The 25024-nt window shown below is 40.0% G+C and overlaps 2 protein-coding genes and 1 pseudogene across 12 annotated transcripts in view; all 3 read left to right on the top strand.

Moving 5' to 3' along the window:
- The window catches only part of LOC146451278 (uncharacterized), a 126019-nt gene extending 121494 nt beyond the window's left edge, over positions 1 to 4525 (top strand). For all 4 annotated transcript variants that reach the window (XM_085099381.1, XM_085099386.1, XM_085099382.1 and 1 more), the window contains one exon: positions 1423 to 4525. In XM_085099381.1, coding sequence (XP_084955507.1) covers positions 1423 to 3602 — 2180 coding nt within the window. In that variant the 3' untranslated portion in view covers positions 3603 to 4525. The remainder of the gene's footprint in view (positions 1 to 1422) is intronic.
- LOC146451276 (uncharacterized) overlaps positions 1 to 25024 on the top strand; it is a 106812-nt gene that overhangs the window by 76022 nt on the left and 5766 nt on the right. Inside the window, exon 2 of one of the 7 annotated variants that reach the window (XM_085099395.1) lies at positions 19918 to 20009. The exons of 5 other annotated variants lie outside the window; for them this stretch is intronic. The gene's annotated coding sequence lies outside the window, so the exon portion shown is untranslated. Of the gene's footprint in view, positions 1 to 19850; positions 20010 to 25024 lie in introns of those variants that run through there. One more of the 7 variants, XM_085099394.1, reaches the window with a different exon arrangement.
- LOC146451277 (uncharacterized) lies at positions 4104 to 19375 on the top strand (annotated as a pseudogene). The gene is made up of 10 exons (XR_014860066.1): positions 4104 to 4189; positions 7471 to 7578; positions 9214 to 9444; positions 9984 to 10096; positions 11508 to 12127; positions 13419 to 14111; positions 14525 to 14882; positions 16181 to 16327; positions 17150 to 17423; positions 18940 to 19375. The product of XR_014860066.1 is annotated as an uncharacterized LOC146451277 (transcript).

The following is a 25024-nucleotide window of genomic DNA, read 5'->3' as shown; positions in this document are numbered from 1 at the left end:
TACTCTTGCAATCGCATATTTAATTTTAGTTTCCCTTGACAATGGCGCTAAGATGTCGCCGAAACGTAGGACTTTTCTTTCGTTAGTTTTTGCCTGTATAAGAATAAATTTTTAACTTAAAAGGATCCACTCAAAGGTCAGAAAAATTATTGTGTGCCTCCGATCGAATATTATATTTTAGAGAAGCATAAGTCTTGCATGCATGTGTGCATGAAATTATGCAGCATTCCCCACTGATGCAGCAAATTTCAGCTGTAATTTCAAGAAAGATTCGAAACGATTTAACTACATGTATAAAAATAAACACTAAAAGGGAACAATGTTTCAACCATTCGCTGGTCATTGTCAAGTTATATAATGTAATTGTGAATGTCTTTAACTAACTTGCCAAAGTGAGAGCGCTAAAATATGTACATATAGAAACAAAAAATAGTAGCTTTGAATAGTCAAAACGTTAGTTTGCTTTTAGCGTTAATTTGATTCGCGAATGGTCACAAAACGTGGCTGTTTCCCTCCACTGTGGTCCCACTGTTACTACCCCCAGGAAATGGATTGAAATGCTTTTTAAGCTTTTGCCCAGATAAATTTAAAAACCTGTCGAAATCACTGCAGAAACTGTGAGATTCACTTATTTTTCTAGCTCTCTGACAACCTCATGCCCAAAGTATTCAAGCCCTTTGGCCAGCGGTTGGTTGACAGGAAAACGCGGGGGTACTGGAATTTTGTTACCGCAGGATTTCTGAAGTAAAACAATGCAAGCCATTACGGAGAAGCCAATCAAAAAAATTAACATAAAATTCCAGTTCCCCCAGACTCTCTCCTGGTGACCAACTGCTGGCCAAATAGCTTGAGGTAAGTTTAACTTTTCAGTTCATTTTGTTGTCGTTAGTTGCAACTTGCATGAAATTTCAATTTTGTTTTTCAATGATATCTTGCCTTATGGGAGCGGAACTGATGGTCTTTTAAAAAAACTTAAATTTCCTTAGTAGAAACATAATTTCATGATTTCTTTCGGTAATCGTTTTGTTATTGCTCTTGTTGATGATCCATGTATCAAGTTTTGGTACAAACTCAACCAAATGAGATGAAAAAAAGCCTAGTACGTGACAGTAAACGAACCTTTCTGTGATGTTGCAAGGAAAAGAAAGAGCGTTTTAATGCATGTAAAGTGAGTAATTAAAATTGGCCATTTTCATGATGGCGTCATTTTACTACAACTACCAGAATTCATTTCGTGTTCCTTTTCAAATTCAAATTTTGTAATCCTAGTGGACAGTAAAGAACAATAGCTCGAATTAGCATGAGAAAACAAAAACCAGAAGGATTCTGGTTGGTGTAGTAAAATGACGCCATAGTGAAAATGTCCTATTGCTAGTTTACTTTGGAATTCACCTTTACGTTGGTTGTTATCTTTCCTAAAAGAAATGAACGGAAGCAAACCTAGAAGTGAGCTACCCGAAGAGGATTCCAACATACACGGCCATACAAAGGAGGTTGACAGCATTGTCCAAGCCCTATCAGATGATAGCAGTTCAGCAGTGGCAGGAGTACTCGTCAGTGGAATAGCAGGAGTCGGAAAGTCCACTGTTGCTATTCAAGCTGGTCATCAGCTCAAAGACAAGTTTCAACGCATCGTCAAGTTTTGCTCTTTGAGAGGTGTACGTTCAAAACAGGAAGAAATGGAAAAAAATAAACATGAATTGGATGGCGAGTTAAGAGAAATTTTGGATGTGTGTGTACCAGGCCATCCACAAACTAGTGAGAACCCCAGGCATGCTTTGCGTGGGTGGTGCAGGCGCCTTGAATATGAGCTCATACTTCTCATTGACAATGCGGAAGATGCTATAGAAGATCACACTAGTTCTTTTATCAAGTTGTTAAAAGATATGAGGATGTATTCAGGTTGCAAAATTAAGTTCTTGATTACTTCCAGGCGTTCGGACATTGACAGTGTCAAAACAGGCCTAAATATTAAGCCTGTCAAAGTAGGTCCCTTGGATACAGAAGAGAGCATCAAAGTTCTAAAGGATGGTGCTGATTTGGGGTCTCATACAGCTGGGCAGGTTACACAGGTCGAGTTAAAGAAGATAGCTGAACTTTGTGAGAACATCCCACTTGCACTTCGATTAGCAGGGCCTCTCCTTCCATCAGAATCTGAATACACTTTCGAAGAACTTGTAACAAAACTTGAAAACAACCCAACAAAAACGCTTGATCATGAACGAATGATGGAAATAGCTTTCGAAAACCTTGACGAACCTTTAAAACATGCGTTGGTGTGTTTGTCCGTGTTTGTTCGATCTTTTGACAGAAATGCAGCAAATGCGTTATTAGGTGTGAACTGCGCTGACCATTTGGAGGAGCTGAAGAAGAGGTCCCTGATCCAGAAACAGGACAACCGATTCCTTATTCACTTACTGATCAGAGATTTTGCCAAACAGATTGGGAAAACAGACAAGTTTCGCCCTATTTTGGCTCATGGCCAACAGAGTTTTGACGAGTACTTCTTGTCTTTGTTGTCGAAGAATTCAAAGAAATACTGGGGTAAAGACACATGTAAAGAATCGTTCGACTTATTCAACAAAGAAAGGCTTAATCTTGAGTCCGCTCTTAGAGCCGTTGGCAAGAAGCAAATCAGAAACTGTACGGAATTGAGAGATGTGATTAGTACATGTCAAAGAGTAGCACAGTACTTGGAAGATTGTGTCCCCTTTGAGCTTTATTACGATTTTCTCGAAGGTCTTTTACATTTTGCTGAAAAGCAGGAGAAAGTAACCAATCAAGTAGAGATTTTGTTTCTTCTTTATCATGAAGCAAGGAAACACGGTGGTGCTAAGACGCAGAAATCTAAAGACTTGATTCGCCAAGCCACTGAACTGCATGATGAAAATCGTCAACTTTTTAAGGAAGAAAGTCTGTCTGAAATCTTCTATTTGAGCCACTATGGAAGGTATCTCTCGCAGGACTGTAACCAAAGAGAGGAGGCACAACATTTTCTCAAAGAAGCGATCTCCATTTATGAACGGGAAGAGCATGGTGCTGCCTTTGATAAAGCCAGAATTCTTGGACAGATGGGGTATAATGCAAAACTTCATAAAGATCAGACAAGGCAGGACGAGGCTCTCGAAAACCATTTAGAAGCCTTGGGTTTTCGTCAGGAACACTTTGGGCAGCATGTTTTGACTGCATTTGCTCAAAAAGAGTTGGGGGATTTTTATTTGTACATCAAAGATTTTGGCCTGGCTAAAAAGCATTACTGTGAAGCTATCAGCATTTTGGAAAGTATGGAAAGATTGGAGCAGAAAGAGGCGATTCCTATCTTTAGAAACTTTGGAAAATGTTACCAACTGAGTGGGGAGTTAGACCAGGCTCAGAGAATGTTTGAAAGAGGAAGTGAAGTTGCTGATAGTACTATAGAGGGAAACCACAGATGGAAGGTTTGGATTAAGACGCGCTTGGCAGTACTTCTGTACACAAAATGTCCTGACGAAGTTGCTAGAGCAGACAACATTTGCGAGGAAGTTCTTAAAATGGGCAAAGACCTTGGAATGGACACATGGGGAAAGAAGGAAGAACTTGTAAAGCTTTACGAAAGGGATTAGGATCAGAGCTACTTTGGTTCGACTATGATTGTAAAATACACATAATATCTACGGCGGAGACATGTCAGTCTTTCGATTCGTGTGTTGTTTCTTTGGACCTTTTGAGAGTTTTGCTTTGATCTCTACATCTTTTTAATTAAGTCGATTCACTTTTCAGTAGCATTGGTGAAGAGATTAGATTATTGAAAAATCTGAACGTGTAACCATCGGTTATTATAGTTCCACAAAGTCATAAAACGTTTCAGTCCTGTTACCACAAGGAACACATCTTGATGTTTGATCACTTGGAAGGTCGGTCTTTCTCTTATATGCTATTTGGTAATAATCACTTCAACATGCTTGTAGCATTTCGATTATTGTAGTATTGTCTGGGGGGAATTGCGGCAAAACGCTTTCAGAAAAATTACAAAAACTGCAGAATCGTGCTGTTCGCATTTTGACCTCCTCTTCCTTTGATGCTGACGCTGGCTGATTGCACAGTGTCAAATTCAAGTACCTTTAATGGCGTTCAAAGCTCTTCATGATCTGGTTCCTGACTACTTATCCTCTATGTTTACTGGGCGCAGTACGCCAGGCTATATCTTAAGGTACTTTACAAACAAATTAAATGTCCCTTTACCAAGAACTAACTACCTAAAAAAATGCTTTAGTTATAGAGGTGCAACTCTCTGGAACAGTCTACCCTGCAGTCTTAGGCAAGTGAAATCTCTAAGTCATTTCATACAATTTTTAAACCATCATTTTAGTTAATTAAGTTAGATACACGGCATTCATGGAAAACAGGTGTAGTTTAGTGTAATTATGAGTAAGACTTTTTAGAAACATTTATTGTTATTAAATATGGTTATGTAGTTGTTTTTTGTACTGTACCAAAACCTGATGGATTTTTACCGTGTTAAAAAATAAAGAGTTGAGTGTTTGTAGACCTTTTAGTTTCATGGAAATTTACCTGTTAGTATGAACCTATTATCGGCCATCTCCTAAGATGGGGTGGGGACTTTGTAAAGTTCTCTTCGAAAGTGCTTATTTCCTTTATTTCCCAGAAGTCCCCTGGCAGTAACGTTAATTTTCGGCCCCCCCCCTTACCCTTTCCCGAAAGGAACATCAATTTTCGGACCTTTCCTTTTTTGCTCTTTGTGCCACAAATACATGTTACCAACCGTCAATGCTAAACATAAAAATAAACTTTCTTGTTATTTCTTACTAACAAAGTAAACGGAAATGGCTCGCCGAAGAATCAATGGGGAAGAGAGAATTAAGATGGCATTATGCTTTAATATGTGCGGTTGTGTTTCCATAATTTTTTTTTCCATTTCTTACGTAATTTAAGTGCCCGAAAGTTACGGCCCCTTAGGCCAGCTAATTCTGAAAGTAACGGGGGCCGCTACGTTCGAAACTCAACGGTACGTCGAAAAGAATAATAAATCATCCGCCCGTTTATGAATGAGGCCTATATCGAAGTAAATGTTACAAAAAACGGCAACAATTGCCCGGCAACTACATTTGGGATATCTTTTCAACTATATTTTCAATTTTCATTCAGATGTGTGCCAAAACACGTTTTGACTGGAAAAACAATGTGGGATTGTAAAGTCTCGAACATTTTCGTTTGATGTAAAAATAAATTACATAAATAAATAAATAGGACCGAAACACTGTCTATGCACTGTCGTAGTAATATTGTTACCACCATGCAAGTCTGACGTAAACCAAACCTACTGATACGCATGGGGAATTAGCAGTCTCGTTCTCAGGCCTCGACGCGTTTATCGAAGTAACCGAGTTTCATTTGTATGTAAAAACTGGTGAGAATCTTTCGCCAAATGGAACAATACAATTCTTTAGTTGTTTGAAAGCGATTTCATTCAGAAAACTTCGCAACGGGACAATTTGGGCCGTTTGTTAATTTGAAATATATTGCCATTTTTCAATCAGATGAAATTATCACTGTAATAAAGACCACAGAACCATGGAGCAAATAATAAAATGTGACCTTGGATTTTATTCGCGTGTAAAACATGGGCCACATGTGCGTCATATAGTCTGAATAGGTGACATGCGTGACTCTTGCCAATCATCATCATCATCATCATCATCATCATCATCATCATTATCATCATCATCGTGTCGTCATGATCATCATTACCATCGCAAAATAAGGAATAAAGTGGTAGGTGGAAATTATGACGTATTCACAAAAAAATCAACTTATCCAGTTCCCAGTTTTATGGTTGCCCTCTTTTTTTTGTTTCGCCGTTTGTTTTAAGCCGAGTGGAAGGAATTTTGGTGAGTTCTCTTTTTCTGAATCAATTCATTTCAACCAGAAAATCCCGCTTACGGCTTCTCTGTATAAAGCAGTTTCAACAACTGTTCGGGCTAGCTCGATCTTTTAATTCAAATCATAATCTCAAAACTCTACGATGCTACACGTACCGCCACAGCCTCACTTCGTGACATCCAAAATGGTGGATCGTACAATCTTCTCAGTCAAAAAAAACACGTTGGAAAGTTAAGAGACCAATGGGGAAATTGCTAATCGTAGGTTTTGATTTCAATTGTTGCTATATTCTTGCAACAAAGTGACGTCATACAAACCGCATACGTATGTTTTGCACTTTAACATCGTCCTTGGCCTTATATACCGTAAAAGCTCTATTAAGCCCCCCCCCCCGGGGGGGGGGGGGGGTTGGGGTGTTATTTCATTCCAGGCCTCATCATCGGGGTCTTATCAGAGAGGGGGACTAATAGAAACGAGGGGCTTATTTCATATCTTAACCGTTTTCGTCTTAAAATAGTTTTTAGAGAACTTAATGCAACGGCGACGGCGACGCAACGAAAACGCTGCAAAACAATAGGTTTAATGAGCAACGACAAACGCTTTGCACGTGCGTTTTGAATTTTGGCACATTTCTTTGCCGTTGTCGCCAAAACAACAACGTGAAATGACCAAATTCAAGGTTTTGTGGAGAGCGTGAACTCACGACGGTGAATTTGTCATTTTCTTTCTTTACTCGAATGCCACTCCTACCAATTTAGTTCCTGGGTAGTTCGCAGTTTCTGTAGAAGTTGAACGAGTTGCAACGAAATAAAGTTGTATTTTCAGGTGACGTTTACGTTGGCTTTCACGTCGTCGCTGCTTATGTTTCCTTTTGTAGGAAAACTCAAGCAACTGCAGTGAAACCTTCAATTGAATGGATCATTTAATAACAAACCAACTGGGCTCTATATTAGGTGGATTTCGAAATAGAGAATAGGAGGGACTAATAACAAAATCTCATGACCCAAAAAGGGCGGGGAGGGCTTATTAGAGAACGAGGAGGGGAGGGGGAGGGGCTAATAGAGCTTTTACGGTAGCTACCCGATCTTTACAAGTGGTACTAAAAGATCGATGGACCGTTGGAGAATCAACACAATCAGTACTGTTATTATTGGAAAGCAAGTAACTCGTATAATTGGTGTTTTACCGCGGCCGCAAGTCTAATTTTGTGTTTGCGTTGGGCTGCCTGTGCAAATAATCAAGGTTGGCGGCCATTTTCTTTCTCTGTCGCGTAAATTTATCTCGTTTTGATCCAAGAATCTGGCCTCATTTTCACGTGAAGATATGCGGTCGATCAAATTGGCATGCCGACCACACTTTTTAATCTGTGATTACTATTACTAGATGATTATAATTATTCGATCTGAAAGAAATACAATTACAGTACAATTACTATACAGCAACTGAGACCTTTGTTCACGCGAACCTTTTTATGAAGCTTAGCCGATCATTTTCATCAGGGCTGTACATAGTATAGTACAAGAGAGGCATCCTTTCTTGTGTAACACTAACCCGTCTATGTAACCTTTGACCAACAGAACGTCATTAAAGCGCGGCCTTCACGGGCGTGGGTTTTGATGGGCGTGGTGGGTACAGCCCTGAATCGAGAAAAATGAGCATCGTGCAACGAAGCTGTGCTGGAAAGCAACGTATAACTTTGTGCGTGCGAAAGTTTAATTATTTGACTATCGGCTATAGGTAGTTGCAAACCTCAGGAGTCATGAAAACACGACCGGATATTTTATAGCATAGCTGCATGTCCATCCCTCAAATATTGCCAGTGACATAGTTTGTTTAGTATGTTTCAGTTGAAATTCATAAATATTTAGTGTTATGTCGTAAGTTAAGAAAATTACTTTACTTCGGATTGCCATTTAACTGTAATCACACAGCCATCGAATAAGTCAGAAGTGTATTCTCCAGTTTCAACTTTTTAACATTTTTGTCACCTATATCACAACAAGGTAGTATCCTGTAATAAGAGACACACTAAACCAGCGTAAATGAATTGCCAAGCCAATACGAATAAGGAGCTGATACAGAAGAAAGGAGAAGAAAGGAAGGGGTGCTGACAACGTGGTTTCCAGGCACTGGTAACTAGGTTGAGGTGTTGGCATCTGCTATTTCTGTTGTGCGTAGTAACTTGGAACTTGCGTAGCCGCTTTGCTTACACGAGTAGCGCATGTCGCGGAATCTTTCATGAACTCCGCACTTGCCGGTTCACAAACTGAAGAGGACTGTAATTCTTTCCTTTTCGGAAGATTTATTTAACATTCACAATCTGACAATCTCTGATCTCTGGTCCAATCTACAATATTCGCGATGCACAGTTCCGTTCACAATTCGTTCTTACTCGATCTGATCTTACATTACAATTGTACTAAGAGTTTCTAGGTTCTATTTGCGCAACAAGTATTTTTACTACAATCACGAGCACAGTATAATCCCAAGCCTACACTATTGTAATGCTACTAAATTTAATTTCAATTACAGAATTACACGCGTTTCTCTTCCTTATTTAGCTTAATACTACGCGTGCAGTTACCTCGTTGTCATGCAGTGTATTAACTTCGGACTTTCCCGGAGTACAATTGTGCAATCTGCTTTGCTCACTAATTTTAAAGTATTGCTCGCGTTACTATTTCGTGACATTGTTCATCAAATTTCCAAGTTAATATTTTACGTCACGCACATCAGTGCTTCTTTCCCGACAGCGCATTGCTTTATTCAAAGATAATAATAATTTTCGTTTATTCAACCTTTTTGCAGCATAAACTGAATTACAAGGCGGGTCATTAATTACATACAAATATTTTGGAATTATGACACATAAATATAAGACATATCACATTTCGCTATTTTAAACGAGATTCTGGTATTTGATAATGCAAAAATCCAAATCTGTTAGTTCTTGAGGAGGCAGCCACAAAAACAGGCTCCTGTTCTAAGGGCATACGGTCTTGTGTTCGCAACTCTCGGCACTAAGCCGTCGTAGCAGGTCGGAAGAAGAATAACTTCGCTTGAGAAATGTTATACACGCATCCTCCCTCCTATGGCACAGCAAAATTAAGCCTGACTTCTTAAGCGCGTCCTCATAGCACAGAGAAGAAAAAATAATTTTTAGCGCCCTCTTTTGTGTTGATTCAATTTGATCACTTAAGTATTGCGTGAGGTCAGCCCAAGCGGGACTCGCGTACTCTAAAACAGACCTGACAAGAATAAGCAGCCTATCAGTTAGTCCGCACTTCTTAAGGGCGCGTATGCATGTAAAGGGAATTTTGTTCTATTTATCAGGTATGATGATTACGATGTCCCAGACACAATGAACGTCCACGGTATTTACGACACTAAAGCTAGCATGGTGACGTTTGAGAGCGGCTCTGAGTTCCAGTCCTTTCTGCAAATGGAGGCAGGGGTGTCCGGTTCTTACTTTGGGTTCTACGCAGGCGTAAAATCGGCCTGGGGCGAGTCTGAGTCAGGTGCAAGTCAACAGTATATGGCCCAGTTGAGCGTCGATATAAACAGGTAAAATATTAGGCAGGCAACTATCTTGTTGGTTCACAGGAACGAGACGTTTTCTCCAGTATAATGTTAGCAGACAAGTGATCGTAAAAAGCTTGTTGTATATCGTGGACTTGTATTGTACATGTGAGAGCAAATATAGAACTGTCTCCTACCTCTCTACAGCCAGACTTTGGTATTTAAATGAACACAAAATTTGAGAATCCTAGCACAATTGCATCAAGTCTTATCAGGGAATCAGCCCAATTCACGAGAGACATTTTTATGGCTCCCAGTATTAACAATACATATACGCCAATGGGAGGTTTTAGACTGTGAAATCAGGGATGAAGGGTGTATTTCACCTCCATCACAAATAAAATACGCTAATGAGAAACAGTTGCCCATTTTTTTGAAAAACCAATAGAAACTTGATCAGCCTATTGATAGCAATAGGTGACACTAACCGATTATCTGCACTATTTCACAGGACCGTTGTCTTAATTGATCACTTTTCTTGTCAGTGTTACTGTTCATGACTGTTTCAAAAAAACTTGTTGCAGATATGAAGTGTTTTTGGACGAAGTCAAACCCCAAGACTTAAGTTTGTCATTTCTAAGAGAATTCATGGAACTGCCTACTTTGTACTTCGCTGCAGGAGCCCCCCTCAAATACCGTAAGTGCAAAACCTTAATTTCCTGAGTTCGTGGGTTCAAATCCAGCTGTTTGAATTCATTGAGTTTATTTACCCCCCTTGGGAAGAACTTTGCGCGCGCATGATCACATGACATGCGCGCAAGGATTTCAAATTATTTCACACTTTATTTGTTGTTTTGTCATTTTTCTCTATTACCATTCACGGAGAACTTTCTTAACATCCGCCAAGGTCAAAGAGTTCTCTTTGACCTCGGCAAACCAATTTCCTTCAGGGGGTTTGCGAGCTCGGAGAACTATAAGGACAGAAGTCCTCATCTTAGCACTCAAGAAAATAATTTCCTTCCATTTCTTTTGGGTTCATATGGGAATACGCGGCTCACACAATTTGTAGTACCGTAAGTGTATATTAGTATGACATCAAACTAGTGGATACTGGTTTTCGCGGATTCTGATTGGCTTATCAAACTTGAGATCGTATTTGCTATTCATCGCCCGACATTTTCCCAGATTTGGCGCATAAGTCTTTTTGCCAATTCGTCAAAGAATGGAAAATAATGGGTCTGCTGATCCACTGGTTCGGTGTTAATCAGTACTAAAACAATTATTGACCTTAGTATCGCGGGCGGTGAATAGTGTTAGATATTTCCTTGGCGCTTCGCGGCTCGGTAAATATCTACCACTACCCATGCACCTCCGATTCGGTGAATAATCAACAATTATTCCACTCGCGCTTTTTGGGTATAGGCTGGTTCTCATATAATCGCTACGATCGCTATGATCGCTGCAAAATGCGACCAGCGTACCCAGCGATGATAACGATCGTAACGGTTGCTTTGATTGTCATATGATTGCTACGATCGCTAACATGTTTCTGAAGTTATATTTTCGTGTTGAATTATGGGATACAAAGTCCAATGTTGTAATGACTTATGGGATATTTCCAGTCGCTACGATTGCAGAAACCAATTCTCATATGGTCGTTTTCAGATCGCTATGATCGCTACGTTCACGCAACACCGATCGCTACGATCGTCGAGATAGAAATTTTTCTATGTTAGCGATCGTGATCGCTGTGATCGGTACGATCATTAAGATCGCTATGATCGCGGAACAGAGCGATTCTCATATGATCGCTGGGATCGCTGGTCGCATTTTGCAGCGATCATAGCGATCGTAACGATCGTAACGATTATATGAGAACCAGCCTTATGGGATGATTATAACCAACGAGGCGCAAAGCCCCTAGTTGGCTATAATCATCATCTCTTGCTTTCCCGTAATCATGATCATAATTTGGCACTTCACATAGGCGATATCCTCTCCAACCCGCGCGGTTCTTAATTGAATAAGTAGGCATATGCATATTCAAACAAGAACTAGGACAAAAAATATTATTAAGTAATTAATACATTTGATTGTTGTGCTTACAGAAAATTTCATCCAGAGGTGGGGAACACATTACATCAAATCCTCAAAGTTTGGCGGTCAACTTGAAATTCGTAAATTCATGGATGCAAGCGACGTCTCCAACAAAAAAGAATTTGCTGTGGAAATGGAGATGGAATTCAAAACTTTGTTTTCCAGCGTAGGAGCCAAGTCCAGCACTAAGGGCGGGGAGTATTCGCGGAATCAATCGAAGACTACTTCAACGACTGTCATAGCACTGGGCGGAAGCCATGAGGTGGCGGCCATCTTGTCAGACGCGTACTCCCCCACATTCAAAACCAAGTTTAAGGAATGGCTTGTTTCCATCCCAAAATATCCGAAACCCTTTCTCTTCCAGGTCGGTTCTGTCACAGATTTGGTAAACTTCCGAATGCGGGACCTGTTTCCTGGCGAAAAAGTCAACTGGGGTTGCGAGGGGCATGCGGCAAGCTTGAAAACCGAGACCAACGCTAACGGGGATAAAGTGACCTTCTTTGAGACTGTCGTCGAGAATGGAACGGTGATTAAACATTACTGTTCCTTTGACAGCAGAAAAGGGTTAGAGGAGGCCATTAGGAGAAGAAGGATAAGTTTGAAAAGAGCTATTGAGGTTTATATGGAAGAGGTAGGTTTTGTGTATGGTTAATTAAATAAACAACTTGCTACTGACAATAATTTAAGCTCGCTATATAGGTTCGATTTCCGTCACTCCCATAAGGAGCAGAGGAGTCAGATTTGATGTAAATTCCGGATAAACTCACTGGGAAATTGCGTTGTAAGAAAGTCATTGAACAAAGCGTCATGGGATCTTATTACGCGTCTTTTGAAAGAGTATCCCCAAAACACAAGCCGCATGCAACAATGACTGTGGGCGCATTGCCGTGCTTTGCTTTTCCGACGGCTTCAGCGGCGATCATTTTTTCACAGGCGACAATTGCTGGCTCTATAATCTTTCAACAGACGCGCAATAAGATCTAATGACGGTTTGTTCGATCATGTTCTTGTATCAACAAACTCAGTTTGCCGCGCAATTTCCCAGTGAATTTAACCTGGAAATTTGACTCCTCTGCGCCCTGGCCACTCCCTCAGGTACGGTAATCGTCTCTTTGAGGGAGTGAGCGCGGGCTCATTTCCCGAACTGCCGCTGGTAATCGAGCCTTGGTTCGCTACAGACGTCGTGTTACCGTCGTGAGGAACTAAATGGTTTGCCGATTAAAATTCCACTTTGTTAGGAAGGACTTTTTGAACCAAGTTATTAGTGTTACAATCGTTTAGCACGACAAGATGTGTGGTCATCACTGTGCCGTACGGTAGTAAGAGAGGGTCATGTTGAAACTTTCTTGAAAATAATTAATATTAAGTTATACATTAAGAAGTGTTATTTTTACCGCTTGGATTTGCCTCATCAAACGCTAGATTAAACTGCATGCAACTTAGGCAGCTGGGGAAAGAGAACACTGAAAATATCCAAACATGCATGAACGGGTTTTGAACTCATGACGATGCAGTGCTCTAACAACTGAGCTATCAAGCCAACTGGGTGCTCGTCATTTTTGCGTTCGTAAGATACTGGAAAGTACCGCAGATATATAGTGTACGCAAATATCTGCAATATATGGTCGTTCTTCAGTTGAATCTTTTAAACCCTTTGATTTATTCGTCCTCCAAGCGATACTTGTAATTTCTTGCAGTTTCCAAGCTGTCGGCCTTTCGATGCTACTTTTGAACGGCTGGTAAAATAACTCGATGATCTGAGTGATGACGAAGACCATATTTAGCAAGTCCTCAGCCATGTTTGGAACTCCCCCGTCCGCTACATCACTAAATTAGACTCTGAAGCGTGTTGAGTCTATAACATGAAGCGGCTTAGTTTGAACGCTGTCTAGTTTCTCATCTACTTTTCGCTTTGTTCGTAGGGCCCTATGTCAATTTCAGATTTTCTTCTCCCAGAGTGCACCTCTTCCGCTCAAACCGAGAACCGAGACCTAGAAAAGAGAACAATTAAACCGGCGCTAAACTGGCAGACAATTATCAGTGGACAAAAGGAATTTCGTGTAACATTCGACATGAAAAAGGATCTAACTGGCATCGAAGGCTAAACCATCCCTCGCAACATGAGTCGCCTGGTGAAGTTTACCAATGGAAAATGGTTGACTGGGGAAGAAGATGGCTCGTTTCATTTATATAATGCCTTCAAAAATGGGGGAAGCGGCGATACTAAAAAGCATAAGATGTCCGTCCTTGGCCTGGTCTTGTCGTATACCCAAAATACTGGAGGTTTGGAGTTACTGACACCTGATTTCAAAGCTTCGAAACAGTTCTTCCCAAATTTTCACGGCTTTCTGGAAGGACGCACTTTGGCTAGAATTGTTTCTAAAGCTGATGATGTCACTGCAGTAGCATATAAAAGAGAAGTGACGACAAATAAACCTTGTAATATGAAATGGTCCAACACTCTTCGTTTTGACCCGACTGACAGCAACGGGAAATGTCTTCACTTCACAGCAACTACAGAGGGAAGCATTTTCGTAGCCTTCTCAAATTTACCCAAAGACAAGTCCACATGGTATTACACTGAAATTACACCTGAAAGAGTAGCCATTTATAAGGTAAGATAACATAGATTATTAAAAACAGGATCGTTGTATAATGCAATTCCAGGATTTGATTGGCTTCGCGGCCATGGTACATGAGCCAATATACCATGCCTGAGAAATAACGACTGATTAAATTGTCTTCTGGTTGTTCTTGAAAATCGACACTTCAATGAATGAATGCAACATTTGTTTCAACACCCTCTTCCAGCCGCATGTAGCAATGGTTTAATCATGAACAACTCGCTCCCAGGGCCTTTCCGTTGTAAATTGGAAGGAGCGCGATGGAAAGCCCTGAGAGCAAGGTTGAATCATGAAGGATTTATCAAAACGATTATTATAATCTACTGATGGAAAAATTCATACTAGAATCCAAGGGAGTTAAGGCAAAAAATCATGCGGAAGTTACTTGAGTTTTTTCTTCACAGGGAGACACGTTAAAAACCTCCACGAACAACCCAAACGCTCGAGGACTTGGTGACCCAAACTTACTGCAATCTTACTTCGTATGCGTCACCGAGTCAGAATCCAGCACCCTTATTGAATACGGAAAAACATTGGGAACTACAGACAGCGGCGACATATACTTGAACATGTTAGATACCAGCGAACGTTTGAACGTGCGGTTCTACGCCTTCGGAAACGGCGACAAGAAGCTTGACGTAATCGACGCGCATATTGTGTCACGTGACATGACCAGCGCTGAGTGTAAAGGCGATACACACATGGATCTGGAAACGAGGTTGTGTACACAGAGGTGCCAGGAGGATTGTGATCCCCTCTACGGTAAGAATAAAAAGGGATATACAGACAGCACTGACGGCTAAATCGATTAGCAGGTGAGATCTGTCCAATAATGAATCTATACTATGAAGGGTCGGAAACTCACAATGAGTTCGTCAAGTTTAGGGCAATATACCACAAGAGAATTTTTATTCGAGAAGCAGGTAGGGCGAAGTACGGAAGCTAAGAATGGGTTGAGAAAAAAGCCTAGCTGAGTTATTACAGTCAGTCTACGTAACGCATGACCAGTATTCCGAGAATGAAACGAACATTCGATTTGCTCTTTGTAATGTCCGGCATTTGAATAGAATCTTGAAGATTTCTCTGGAAATCTTTCCAAAAAAAGACGCATTAACTAGAAAAAAAAATTCAAAATACTCGGAAAACAATTGTTATTTTTGAAATACTTTTTGCAGCTGTCCTGTAAACAAAAATTCATAGCTTTATACTGTCAATAAACTAGCGAGATTTCTACGGGAACTCTGAAATCTCGCTAGCGATATGTTCAAAACTGACATGTAAATTTCAAAACTTCGTTCCTGAAATTTAAAAAGTACTGGTCACGCCGTATAATGTAATAGTAATAATTACAAAGCAACATCACCACTCACAGTCCCGCAATACCTCACAGTATGAGTGTAGTCAGTCTCGTACTCAGAGTCCTCAGGCTCTTTGGCCAGCGGTTGGTTGCCAGGAGAGAGACTGGTGAATTCAAAAAAATTAATAAATAAAGTTTTTGATTGGCTGCTCCGTAAACAGCTTGCATTGTTTTACCGCAGAAATCCTGTGGTAATAAAATTCCAGTACCACAGAGTCTCTCCTGGCAACCAACCGCTGGCCAAAGCACCAGAGGACTCTGGGTACGAGATTGTGGTGTAGTCTTCTCGTTGTTATTCAGCTGAGTCCTGCCGCGATCTCAACGGTTTTTCTTTGTACGATGCTTGTGATACAGATGAATGTTACATCTCTCTCACTATAGCCTAATTCTGGATCAGGCTCAGTTCAGTGAAATTATATACACCCAATGCAAAAATGGCTGACATTTTAATATTCTTTTTTCTGTATTGAAATTAGCCTCACTAGCCTCGTTCAAGGTAAAATATTCTTTTGATATTTGAACTCAAGAACGAGGTTAGTGAGGCCAATTTGAATGCAGACAAAAGAATATTAAAATGTCAGCCATTTTTGCATTGGGTCTATGCCGTGCCCAACTTGAAACCAAGAAATCAGACACAAAAAACAAATAACAAGAGCAACTATTAATTCTTTAGGGATTCTTTCTCTTTTATTTCCACCTTAAGGTTGCAATACAGCATCATCTGGGAACCCTCTGCCTACAGAATGTAACGCATGCCGCGTCGCTAAGGACATCGACACTAAGACATGTCTGCCTGAGTGTAAAGAGCCGCACATCTTGACTCCGGAAAAGTATTGCATCGATATAAATAGTGAGAAGTTTTTGGCTGTATATGGTTGCGTTGATAATCGGTTTCACAAAGTTGAAAGTTTCGTTGAACTTTTTCTGGCGGGAGGAATCTTTACTCGTGCGATTTTTAATTGCGTAGTTCCTAGGCCTCTCTATGTCTTTCATCTCGGTCAATCTGTTTTGGATCAGGTGGCACCGAAACGAATTGATAGTGAGGGCCTGGGAGAGAGCCGTACAGGGACAAGGCAATGATCTTTAAATGATCGAACATGCAAGGCGTGACGTCCCGCATGGTGTGCCAAACGTTTCAATTTTCGGTTGCAGATGCCGTTGCCGAAAATAATCCAGTTAATTTGCTGCTTACGCGCTTTTGGCCTTATCAAAGTGTTGTTTAAAATCTAATTATTTTACTTTTCAAAAGTTCCTTTCTTGTTTCTGAAGATTTGATGAGAGAAATTAGCCTGAAGCATAGGAAATAAAGGGAACGGACTACCAAGTAAACATTTTTCTTTCCTCCGTAAATACAGAAATACTGAAATCACTTTATTTATGTGTCGATATATATATATATAGTTAGCTCAGAGCACTAATTGCAATTGTGGATACTCTCCAGCCGAGATCAAATTGGAATTTCGAAGTGGTGCTTTTTGAGCAGAGGGAAACACTCGAGTACCTGGAGAAAAACCTCTCGGAGCAAGTACGAGAACCAACAACAAACTTAACTCGAGTCCAGGAAATGAACGCGGGCCACTTTAGTGGGAGACGAGTGCTCTCACCACTGCGCCGTGATGGCAGAGTTTTGTTCGACATTCCTAATTTGCCTCTTTTTCTTTAATTTTAAAAGGTACCTTCGACATACAACCCAAGGGCACTTACACACAACATTATTACAGGGCAGGAATATCGGTGCGAAACATTCCCCACATGTCTACCCTGACCATGTGTCTGTGGGACCGTTTCTTGCAATTTTATGCGTCCATTGGCTGGATACTGGCTGTCTTTGGGAGTAATACTCAGTATTTTGGACTGCAGTGGGATACACACGATGGGAATCAAATGAATCTGCGTGTGATGCAAAAAGTGTTGAATGATGAGGTTGTTAAAAAATCAAAGAACAGGTAAAGGTGTTGGAGAGATCAGCGCGAGTAATAATAATTTAATGATAATTATGGACCCACTGTAAGGAAAACGATTGCGGCTGTACATTTCACCACAATAGCTTGCGAATCTAAAACAAGAAATAGCTAGGCACCTTGAAAGCCATATTTTTGGCAAACTCGTCCCTGTACTAACAACAATGTGTATGCCAGGTTTCAAGTTTTTAACATTTTTTCTGTGTGTTTTTATGAGCGTTTTGGGTTTTTTCGTACGCTAAGAAAGTCGCCAGACGGTGGATTGGAGTAATAAATTGGAAATGATCGAGAAGCGAACGAGAATTACAAGGCAGTTGCACAATGCTTAGTTAATGTTCACGTACTTTCGTTCAGCCGTTTAGAGTTTGAGCTGAGGCTGTGATGAGGTAGCGTTTAGGTGATTCTGACTTAGTCAAGCCAGATTCTTTCTTTTAGTTTCGTTTAATTTAGTATAATCTGCTTTAGTTTAACCGAGAGAAAATTTAGGTAAAGTTTACTAAGTTAAATATAGTTGAGGAGTCAGAGCCAAAGTGCATGGATTATCCAAAAACACGAAAAACTGAAAATAGACTACTTCGCTTAAAATTGAAACAAAATTTACCCTCTACCAAAAACTAGAAAAGGAATTGTATTTGTTTAAGTCTTCCTATGGTTTTGAAACAGACTTAGACGCTATCCATGTTAGTTTACTAGCGCATTTCAAATGTTTGAGGTTTGTGCACGTACGTGGGATGTCCCACTTGCTTCTGAGTCCCTCAGTTAGAACATAATAGGGAGTTACCAAGCTTCCCCGCGCACATAAGGAACCTTCATCATGTTACACGACTTCTGGCTTCCTGGAAGCTCCGTTTTGGTTTTGGGCCCAGGCGTGCGTTTTTCAAAACTCTCGTTGAACCCAGAGTCCTCAGGTTCTTTGACCAGCGGTTGGTCGCCAGGAGAGACTCTGGGGTACGGAATTTTATTACCGCAGGATTTCTGTGGTAAAACAACGGAAGCCGTTACGGAGCTTATACAGAGCATCCAATCAAAACAAATATTATTTTTTTAATTCTCCAGAGTCTTTCCTGGCGCCTACCGGCTGACCAAAAAGCCTTAGGACTCTCGGTACGTGATTGCGTTAAACCCCGAAAAACTATTAACGTGCACAAAGCTTACAATTCGAAATTCGATTTTTGATCATATTGATAGTGGAAACGTTGAAACTTTTACAAGGTCAAGGAGCCCATCAGACTAGTTAGCACAGAAAAAAAACCCGCTAACATAAGGAAAACGCGGAGTTTGAAACATACTAGCTCCTCGGGGCTGACAAAACTCGGGGAGGTTTGTAAACTGAAGCACCCCAGTTTGTGTCAATTGCTTGTCCGATAGTACAAAAATTGGATCAGAAGAAAAAATGGCTTGATGTTTTGAACAAAATATTGTACCATCAGAGCATTTCAGTAAAGTCAGATGAAACGTCAGTGTTCTGATTGCCGTTGCTCTTCGTCTGTTTAAATTGTAGTATTTTATCACGACCCCTCATGGAAGGCAACAAATGGCACCATTTTTGTGTTACGTTTTCCGGAATAACTGGAGTGGCAGTGGTTTACGTGGACGGCGAAAGGAAGATATCGGAAACCATGATGCCCGAGGAGTTAGAAGGTGGAGGGATGTTAAGGGTCGGTGAAAAATGGCTGCAACTGTATAAGGTCAGCGGTCTCAATCTCTGGGACAGAATCCTTCCACCGGAGGAGATAAGAGATTTAGCAACGTCGTGCATCAAGGGATTTGGAAATGTCAAGCACTGGTTTGATTTCTCGGAAGTAGCAAAGGCTGCAACAAACAATGTGATATTTCAAGACCCATCCTCGTGTGCACCCTCCACACCACCGCCGGGTACTGGGGCCGAGCCAACACCAGAGGGAGCCACGGAGCAGCCTTCGGAGACAAAAGAGTAAACTGGTTCCGCTCCTACAATTGACGTTCGATTCTACGATTCCTTTCATTATTGTTAAAGAAAACTTCATCAATGTAATGAGAATTTATAAAAATTAAGAATCAATTAGCAAAAAGAATAAATTAAAGGGTTCACAATATTCTGCAGAGTTCAATGTTTTCGCTAAATTACGCATATGCCAAACAACAGGTCGTTAGCTTGACGCTGAGGTAGTTGCGCGTGAAATGAGACGATTCCGCGCCTGACTGATGGTTGACGTCTTTTCCGGCAAGCATCTGAATTCCCCACCGCCTGACAAGTCGCCTCCTTCTTTTCTCTTTAGTCATCTTTTCATACCTCAGTCCGTCTTTAAATTTATACCCAATCCGTAGTCCGGAGTCCATGGCCACCCTGCCTCTCTGGGGCCCCCACGATCGATTCGTTTCGATGACGTAAACGAGGCGAAACGGAGAGAGGCCTAGGAGCTAGGCAATCACTTCCGTCATGTTTATCATGCAGTTTTCTCGGAATCCTACAAATGAATTGGCTTTCGAGGAATCTCAGGCGGCAAGTCGACTGCCGTGGGTGTTTTTCATAGTGAGTGAACATATCCACTCGTTTTCTTACGTTCCAGTGAATCTTTTCAACGAATACAGGTGAGTTTTGTGTTTACACTCCAGTTTGAAATACAACATTAGCAGTCCCTCAGATTCATATATTCTTTGGATTGAATCTTGGTAGCTTAAATGCAATCGAAAGTAAAAGAAAGAAACATTTCCAATAAAAGATCCACAAAATGGGAGTCGACATTGAGAGATGGGCAAATTTGACGACTGGTATTTTAAATTTTTAATAACCGTAGGGATCGATCGAGCTTGTGGTAAGAGTTGAAATTGTGGCTTCGACCACATGCCTAATGGAATAATTAAGAATAGACGTTTTACATACACTGCAGACACTTAAGGAAATCAATTGTTTTGCTGAACATTGATAAATTATTTTTTTTTGCATTTCTACTGCCTGCTAACGTTGATCAACATATAACACAAAATTTACTTGGGCCTGCAAAATATACAATTACATGCATGGGCAAGTCTGTGGGGGTGTAGTTAATGTATTCATATTTAGCCAAAAATTTTGCTTCTGATCCACCTTGGCAAAGCTTCCCTTCTGTCAGAGTTCCCTTTCCTCTGGCTAAAGGTATGGCAATCTTCTCACTAGAGATTCAGGAGAGACGATTCAAGAAATTTATGTGACACTGATTGCATGACTGCACATACTCAACATTTGGAACAAAAAGAGTTCGCTCAAGAATTGCCTAAAATGGATTTTCAAGATCACTTTGTTGATTTGAATGTTGGCAATATAAAGTCACCAAAAGTATCCACAAAAGAAAATCAATGAGTTCAAAGTTCTGGGAAAAGTCAGAAAAGTTGCCGATAAGTTTTTGACTATAGTGCCCTATAGTGTGTGCTCTGTATTACTTGCATAGGTGTCAGATTGCCAAGCAAAATGTTCGCAAAACTTTGAGCAGAGAGACAAGACTATTAATGAAAGGGCTCTATGAGCCAACTTGTGAATGCAGGGTGGCTGTGCAATGGGCCGAAATATTTATTTCCTTGTTTTTGTTGGCAATCATAAAAAAATGTACTTTTGTAGCGTGCCTCATTGCAAATTCTAGAAACCGCTCTTTTTTGATGTATTTGTAATGCCTGTTTTGTTCATCCATCGTTAATACATATGTAGGAGAAGTTTTAAAATGAAATCGCACCCCACATGAATTTTAATCAGAGCAAACTGCAAGCAGCAAATTTTGTTTCGTACTTTCGAGTCTGCCTACTTTTATACGCAAGAATGTCATTTTCACTGGCACTTCAGGAGTTGTTATGGTCGTGGGGAATGGTTGCATGACAACAATCGATTGTGACAATAAAGGTGAATGTGTCAGCATCAGTCCCATCAGCAAAGTTAAGCCCTGCTCTGTAGGGTTATGACTTGGATAGGTGACCAGTTCCAGGAACCATGTGGACTTCTTCGCAATTTTCTTTTTTTTTTTTTTTTAATGAGCTAGAGAGTGTTCAGGGACTGGTCAAAAAGTATAGGGTGGGGTGTGCCGGAGCAGAGAGGGGATGGTTCATCAGTTTTTGAACCCTTGGTAAGGGGTGGGTCATTCAATTTTCAGCTACCTATGGGGGGTGGGTTATCCTATTTTAGAACAGGCAACGTATTCACTGGTAATTAAGACATAAGTGGCTTTGTGAGAAGCAAGTGAAGATTGTGTCTGGAGGAAATTGGGAGTGATACTTCCAATTATGTCAATAGTCCCCTTGTGAAACTGGCTTCCAGCAGTTGGAGTGACAGTGATAGCGATGTACCGTTAAGCAATTTATGTTGCCAAATTTAATTCCTCATGAGGCAAGGCTGGAGGTTTATGATTTTGTCATACACAAAGTGTGGTTTCCTTGGATTATGCAACCCAAAAAACCATGTTTAATAGGGGGTGGCTCATGTATTTTTCAACCTTCATAAAGGGGTGGGACAGTCAGTTTTGTGACTAAAGGAGGGGGTGGACCGTGTGTTCTTTTATCCACCACATTCCCAAATGCTCCGGCCCACCCCACCCTATATTTTTTGACTGATCCCTTATTGACTAATTTCTTTGTCTTTCAATCCTGTTTGTAACTTGTGAAAATACTTAGCAACTTGCTCTTTAAATGCCTTGAAGAGCACTCACATGTTTGAACGTTGAACGTGCAGCTCCACGTGTTGAAGTCAAACTTTTGAAAATTAGCTTTCCCAAAATAAAGTTGTGGTAAATGGGAGGATTTAAGCTGACAACACCTCTACTAGGTTCTATTTTCTAGCTAGAGAAATTTATTCGTTGCATTGATTTTTCTCCTCATTTTTTATCTTGTGATGGCAGCTGATGGTGAATACTGGTACATGTACTGTAATACAAAGACCAATGCTGGAATGATTAAGGAACTTGTTTAAGGACGGTGCCTACTAATACTGAAAGAAGTGTTTTTGTGCGGTTTATGACTATGCGGGAAAAGCAGATCTTAGCAAGGGCTATTGAACTCCAAAAAAGAAATTGGGGATAACTATGCATTTTTAAGAGATAATTAAGGAACCATTATTCTAAAAAGCTGTAAAATACAGAACAATGTATGTTGTTTTTTTTTCCAAATTGAAGCTTTATTATCTCTGAAAAATGCATGGTGATCCCCATTTTTCATTTTGGATACCAAGAACACTTGCTGATTTCTGCTTCCTTCGCATGGTAATAAACCACGCAAAAATATCCCTGTATTAGTAGGCACCACCCACGGGAAATCCTAGTATCTCGAGATGCGAAGAACGTATGCGCAGTAGCAAAAGTAGACACCGTCCTTAAATTATAAGTTTACAGCTCATCAAGTGTCCAAAAGAACAATGGAACGTCTGAGCAAGTACCATTTCCATTATGATCACTCATTAATTAATTATGGTTCACTGTGCATGCGCAATTTGTGAGTTAAAAATGTCTGAACTGGGAACCGGGAATTTAGAATTTATTTACCCCTTGGTGCAACGATGGTTCAAATCGATGCTTTACTACTTGATGTTTTACGTCCTGTTCTGTAATCGATCTAAGTTGAAATTGATGGAACAATTCACCTTTCACAGAAGGACGGAGGTGTCAAGAGACATGTATATGTTTTGGTAAAGCTTGCATCAATCTATGCACATGCAAAGCAAAGGTTTGAAAAGTTGGGCGAAAAAAATGATTCAACTGGTATTGGGCCACTTTGATTGACTTATCAGATTGGATCTAACATGACTGATTTTACCAGACAAGCATCTGGGAGTGATGCTTTTTACTGTTAAAACGCCATCCACAACCAGGGATGAACAAAACCAGTTTCCTTGAATACAATATGCTACATATTGATAAATACGCTACAATTTCTGGGAGCACTATGTGACAGTGTGAGTTCAATTCAAGTTTAAGGTGGCCGAACACAGTTTGCGCACACTTTACAGATTCTGTTTATGATGCTATTGAGCATCGCTAGGGTTGTGGTAATACTATCGATCCCTCGATTTTATACTAAATGGGTCACAAAGGTGAGTTTTGTTCTTAAAATAACTCAGTTTTTCATCTGTGAATCCTTCATTTATCACCGAACAAAGAAAGTGAGTTCACAAAGAAATAAGCCTTTTTGCGGGCTTTTCTTCTTGGCTGAGAAAGCTAATTTAATGCCACGCATGCGCATTTGACCAAAAAATTGTGACTGGTTTTTTTTAATGGAAATAAACCCTTTTCTAAGGAACCGCTCGTTAGAATTTTGTAAAATTTGACACAACAGTAGTTCCCTAAAAGCGTAATTCGCCTACTAACAAAACCAAAATTTAACAGAGGGTATTTCTAAAAATCATGAAAGTGCAAAAACAACATTTACAGGAGATCTCTCTGTTAAAATAACATGAAAGCAGCGTCTCTATGTCAGTATTTTATGAGTTTTTCTGCATACAAAAAATGGAAAAAATCTAACGAGTGCATTTTCAAAAAATTGAGGAAAACCATTATTTGTGGACGGTTAATAGCTTGCTGCGTTGCCATGGCAACGGCACCTTGCTCAACAAGAAGGATCAAAATTTATTCCTTCTTAGTTAATCTTGCACCAGGCTAATTTCGAGTACTCAGAACTACGTAGTTTTCAAATAATGTTTACCAACACCTGTATACTGGAAAACTGTGTTCGGCCACCTTAAGTTAAATTTAAGTGTCACATTGCATTTACATGACACCTGAAAGGTGTATGGTTTCGTACTATTACAAGAATCTCTATCATTCTGGTACAATGTTACCAGGGTGAACTTGCAGTGTATGAACTGAAATGAGATTTTAAACCAGAACCATCTCTTGGCTAATTTGCGTATTTTTAAAACTTGAATATCTCTGGAACAAAAAGAGATATTTGAAAATAGTAATCAGCATTCTTCTTCACGTACAGACTACTTGTTTATGTTTTAAAATGGCTCAGATTAGAAAGACGCGAATTTCGTCATAGTAGCACTTTAAACTAGCACTTTGACCTAACTCTGTTATCTCATTATTTTAACTCAGCTATTATTCTCTTAATGTTAAAAATGTTTACAAAAAAAGGATTTGTCAGTCCAAAAATACATGTCAATGAGTGAAGTCAACTAAATATTAGGGGGGATATATAAATGAATAAATGAATAAATTAATAACAGACTAAAGACCAGATTTCGAAATGAAGAATTTTACTGAAAAAGAAGTCTTATAACATTTAACGACTACAAGCTTTCGAAATAATACTTTTAATGGAGAATTCTGTTAAAAAGGAGGTCACGTGACCTTAATTAATAAAGACAAGCCATATCTGCCAACCCTTCCGACTTAATCGTAATTGTGCCAAGTTTGTACAAAAATCGGAAATTCCGGCCCATTTTCTGTGAAAAAAAAAAAAATAAAATAAATCCTTGAGAAACTTTGAGTTGTTGTTTATTCCAAGTTTGTATCAAGAGATTCATGAATTTCCTAGGAAACTTTGTAATTTCACTATAATCGATATGATAAGTAGATCTGCGAAGATGATTTTCTGTTGTATGAAGAACACACGAAACTGAAATCGAGCAATAGTCTTGAAATGCGATGGAA

The sequence above is a fragment of the Pavona decussata genome, unplaced genomic scaffold (genome assembly GCF_977016875.1).
Source record: "Pavona decussata unplaced genomic scaffold, jaPavDecu1.1 SCAFFOLD_391, whole genome shotgun sequence".
Classification (NCBI taxonomy): Eukaryota; Metazoa; Cnidaria; class Anthozoa; order Scleractinia; family Agariciidae; genus Pavona; species Pavona decussata.
This window is presented reverse-complemented; position numbering and strand designations above follow the sequence as displayed.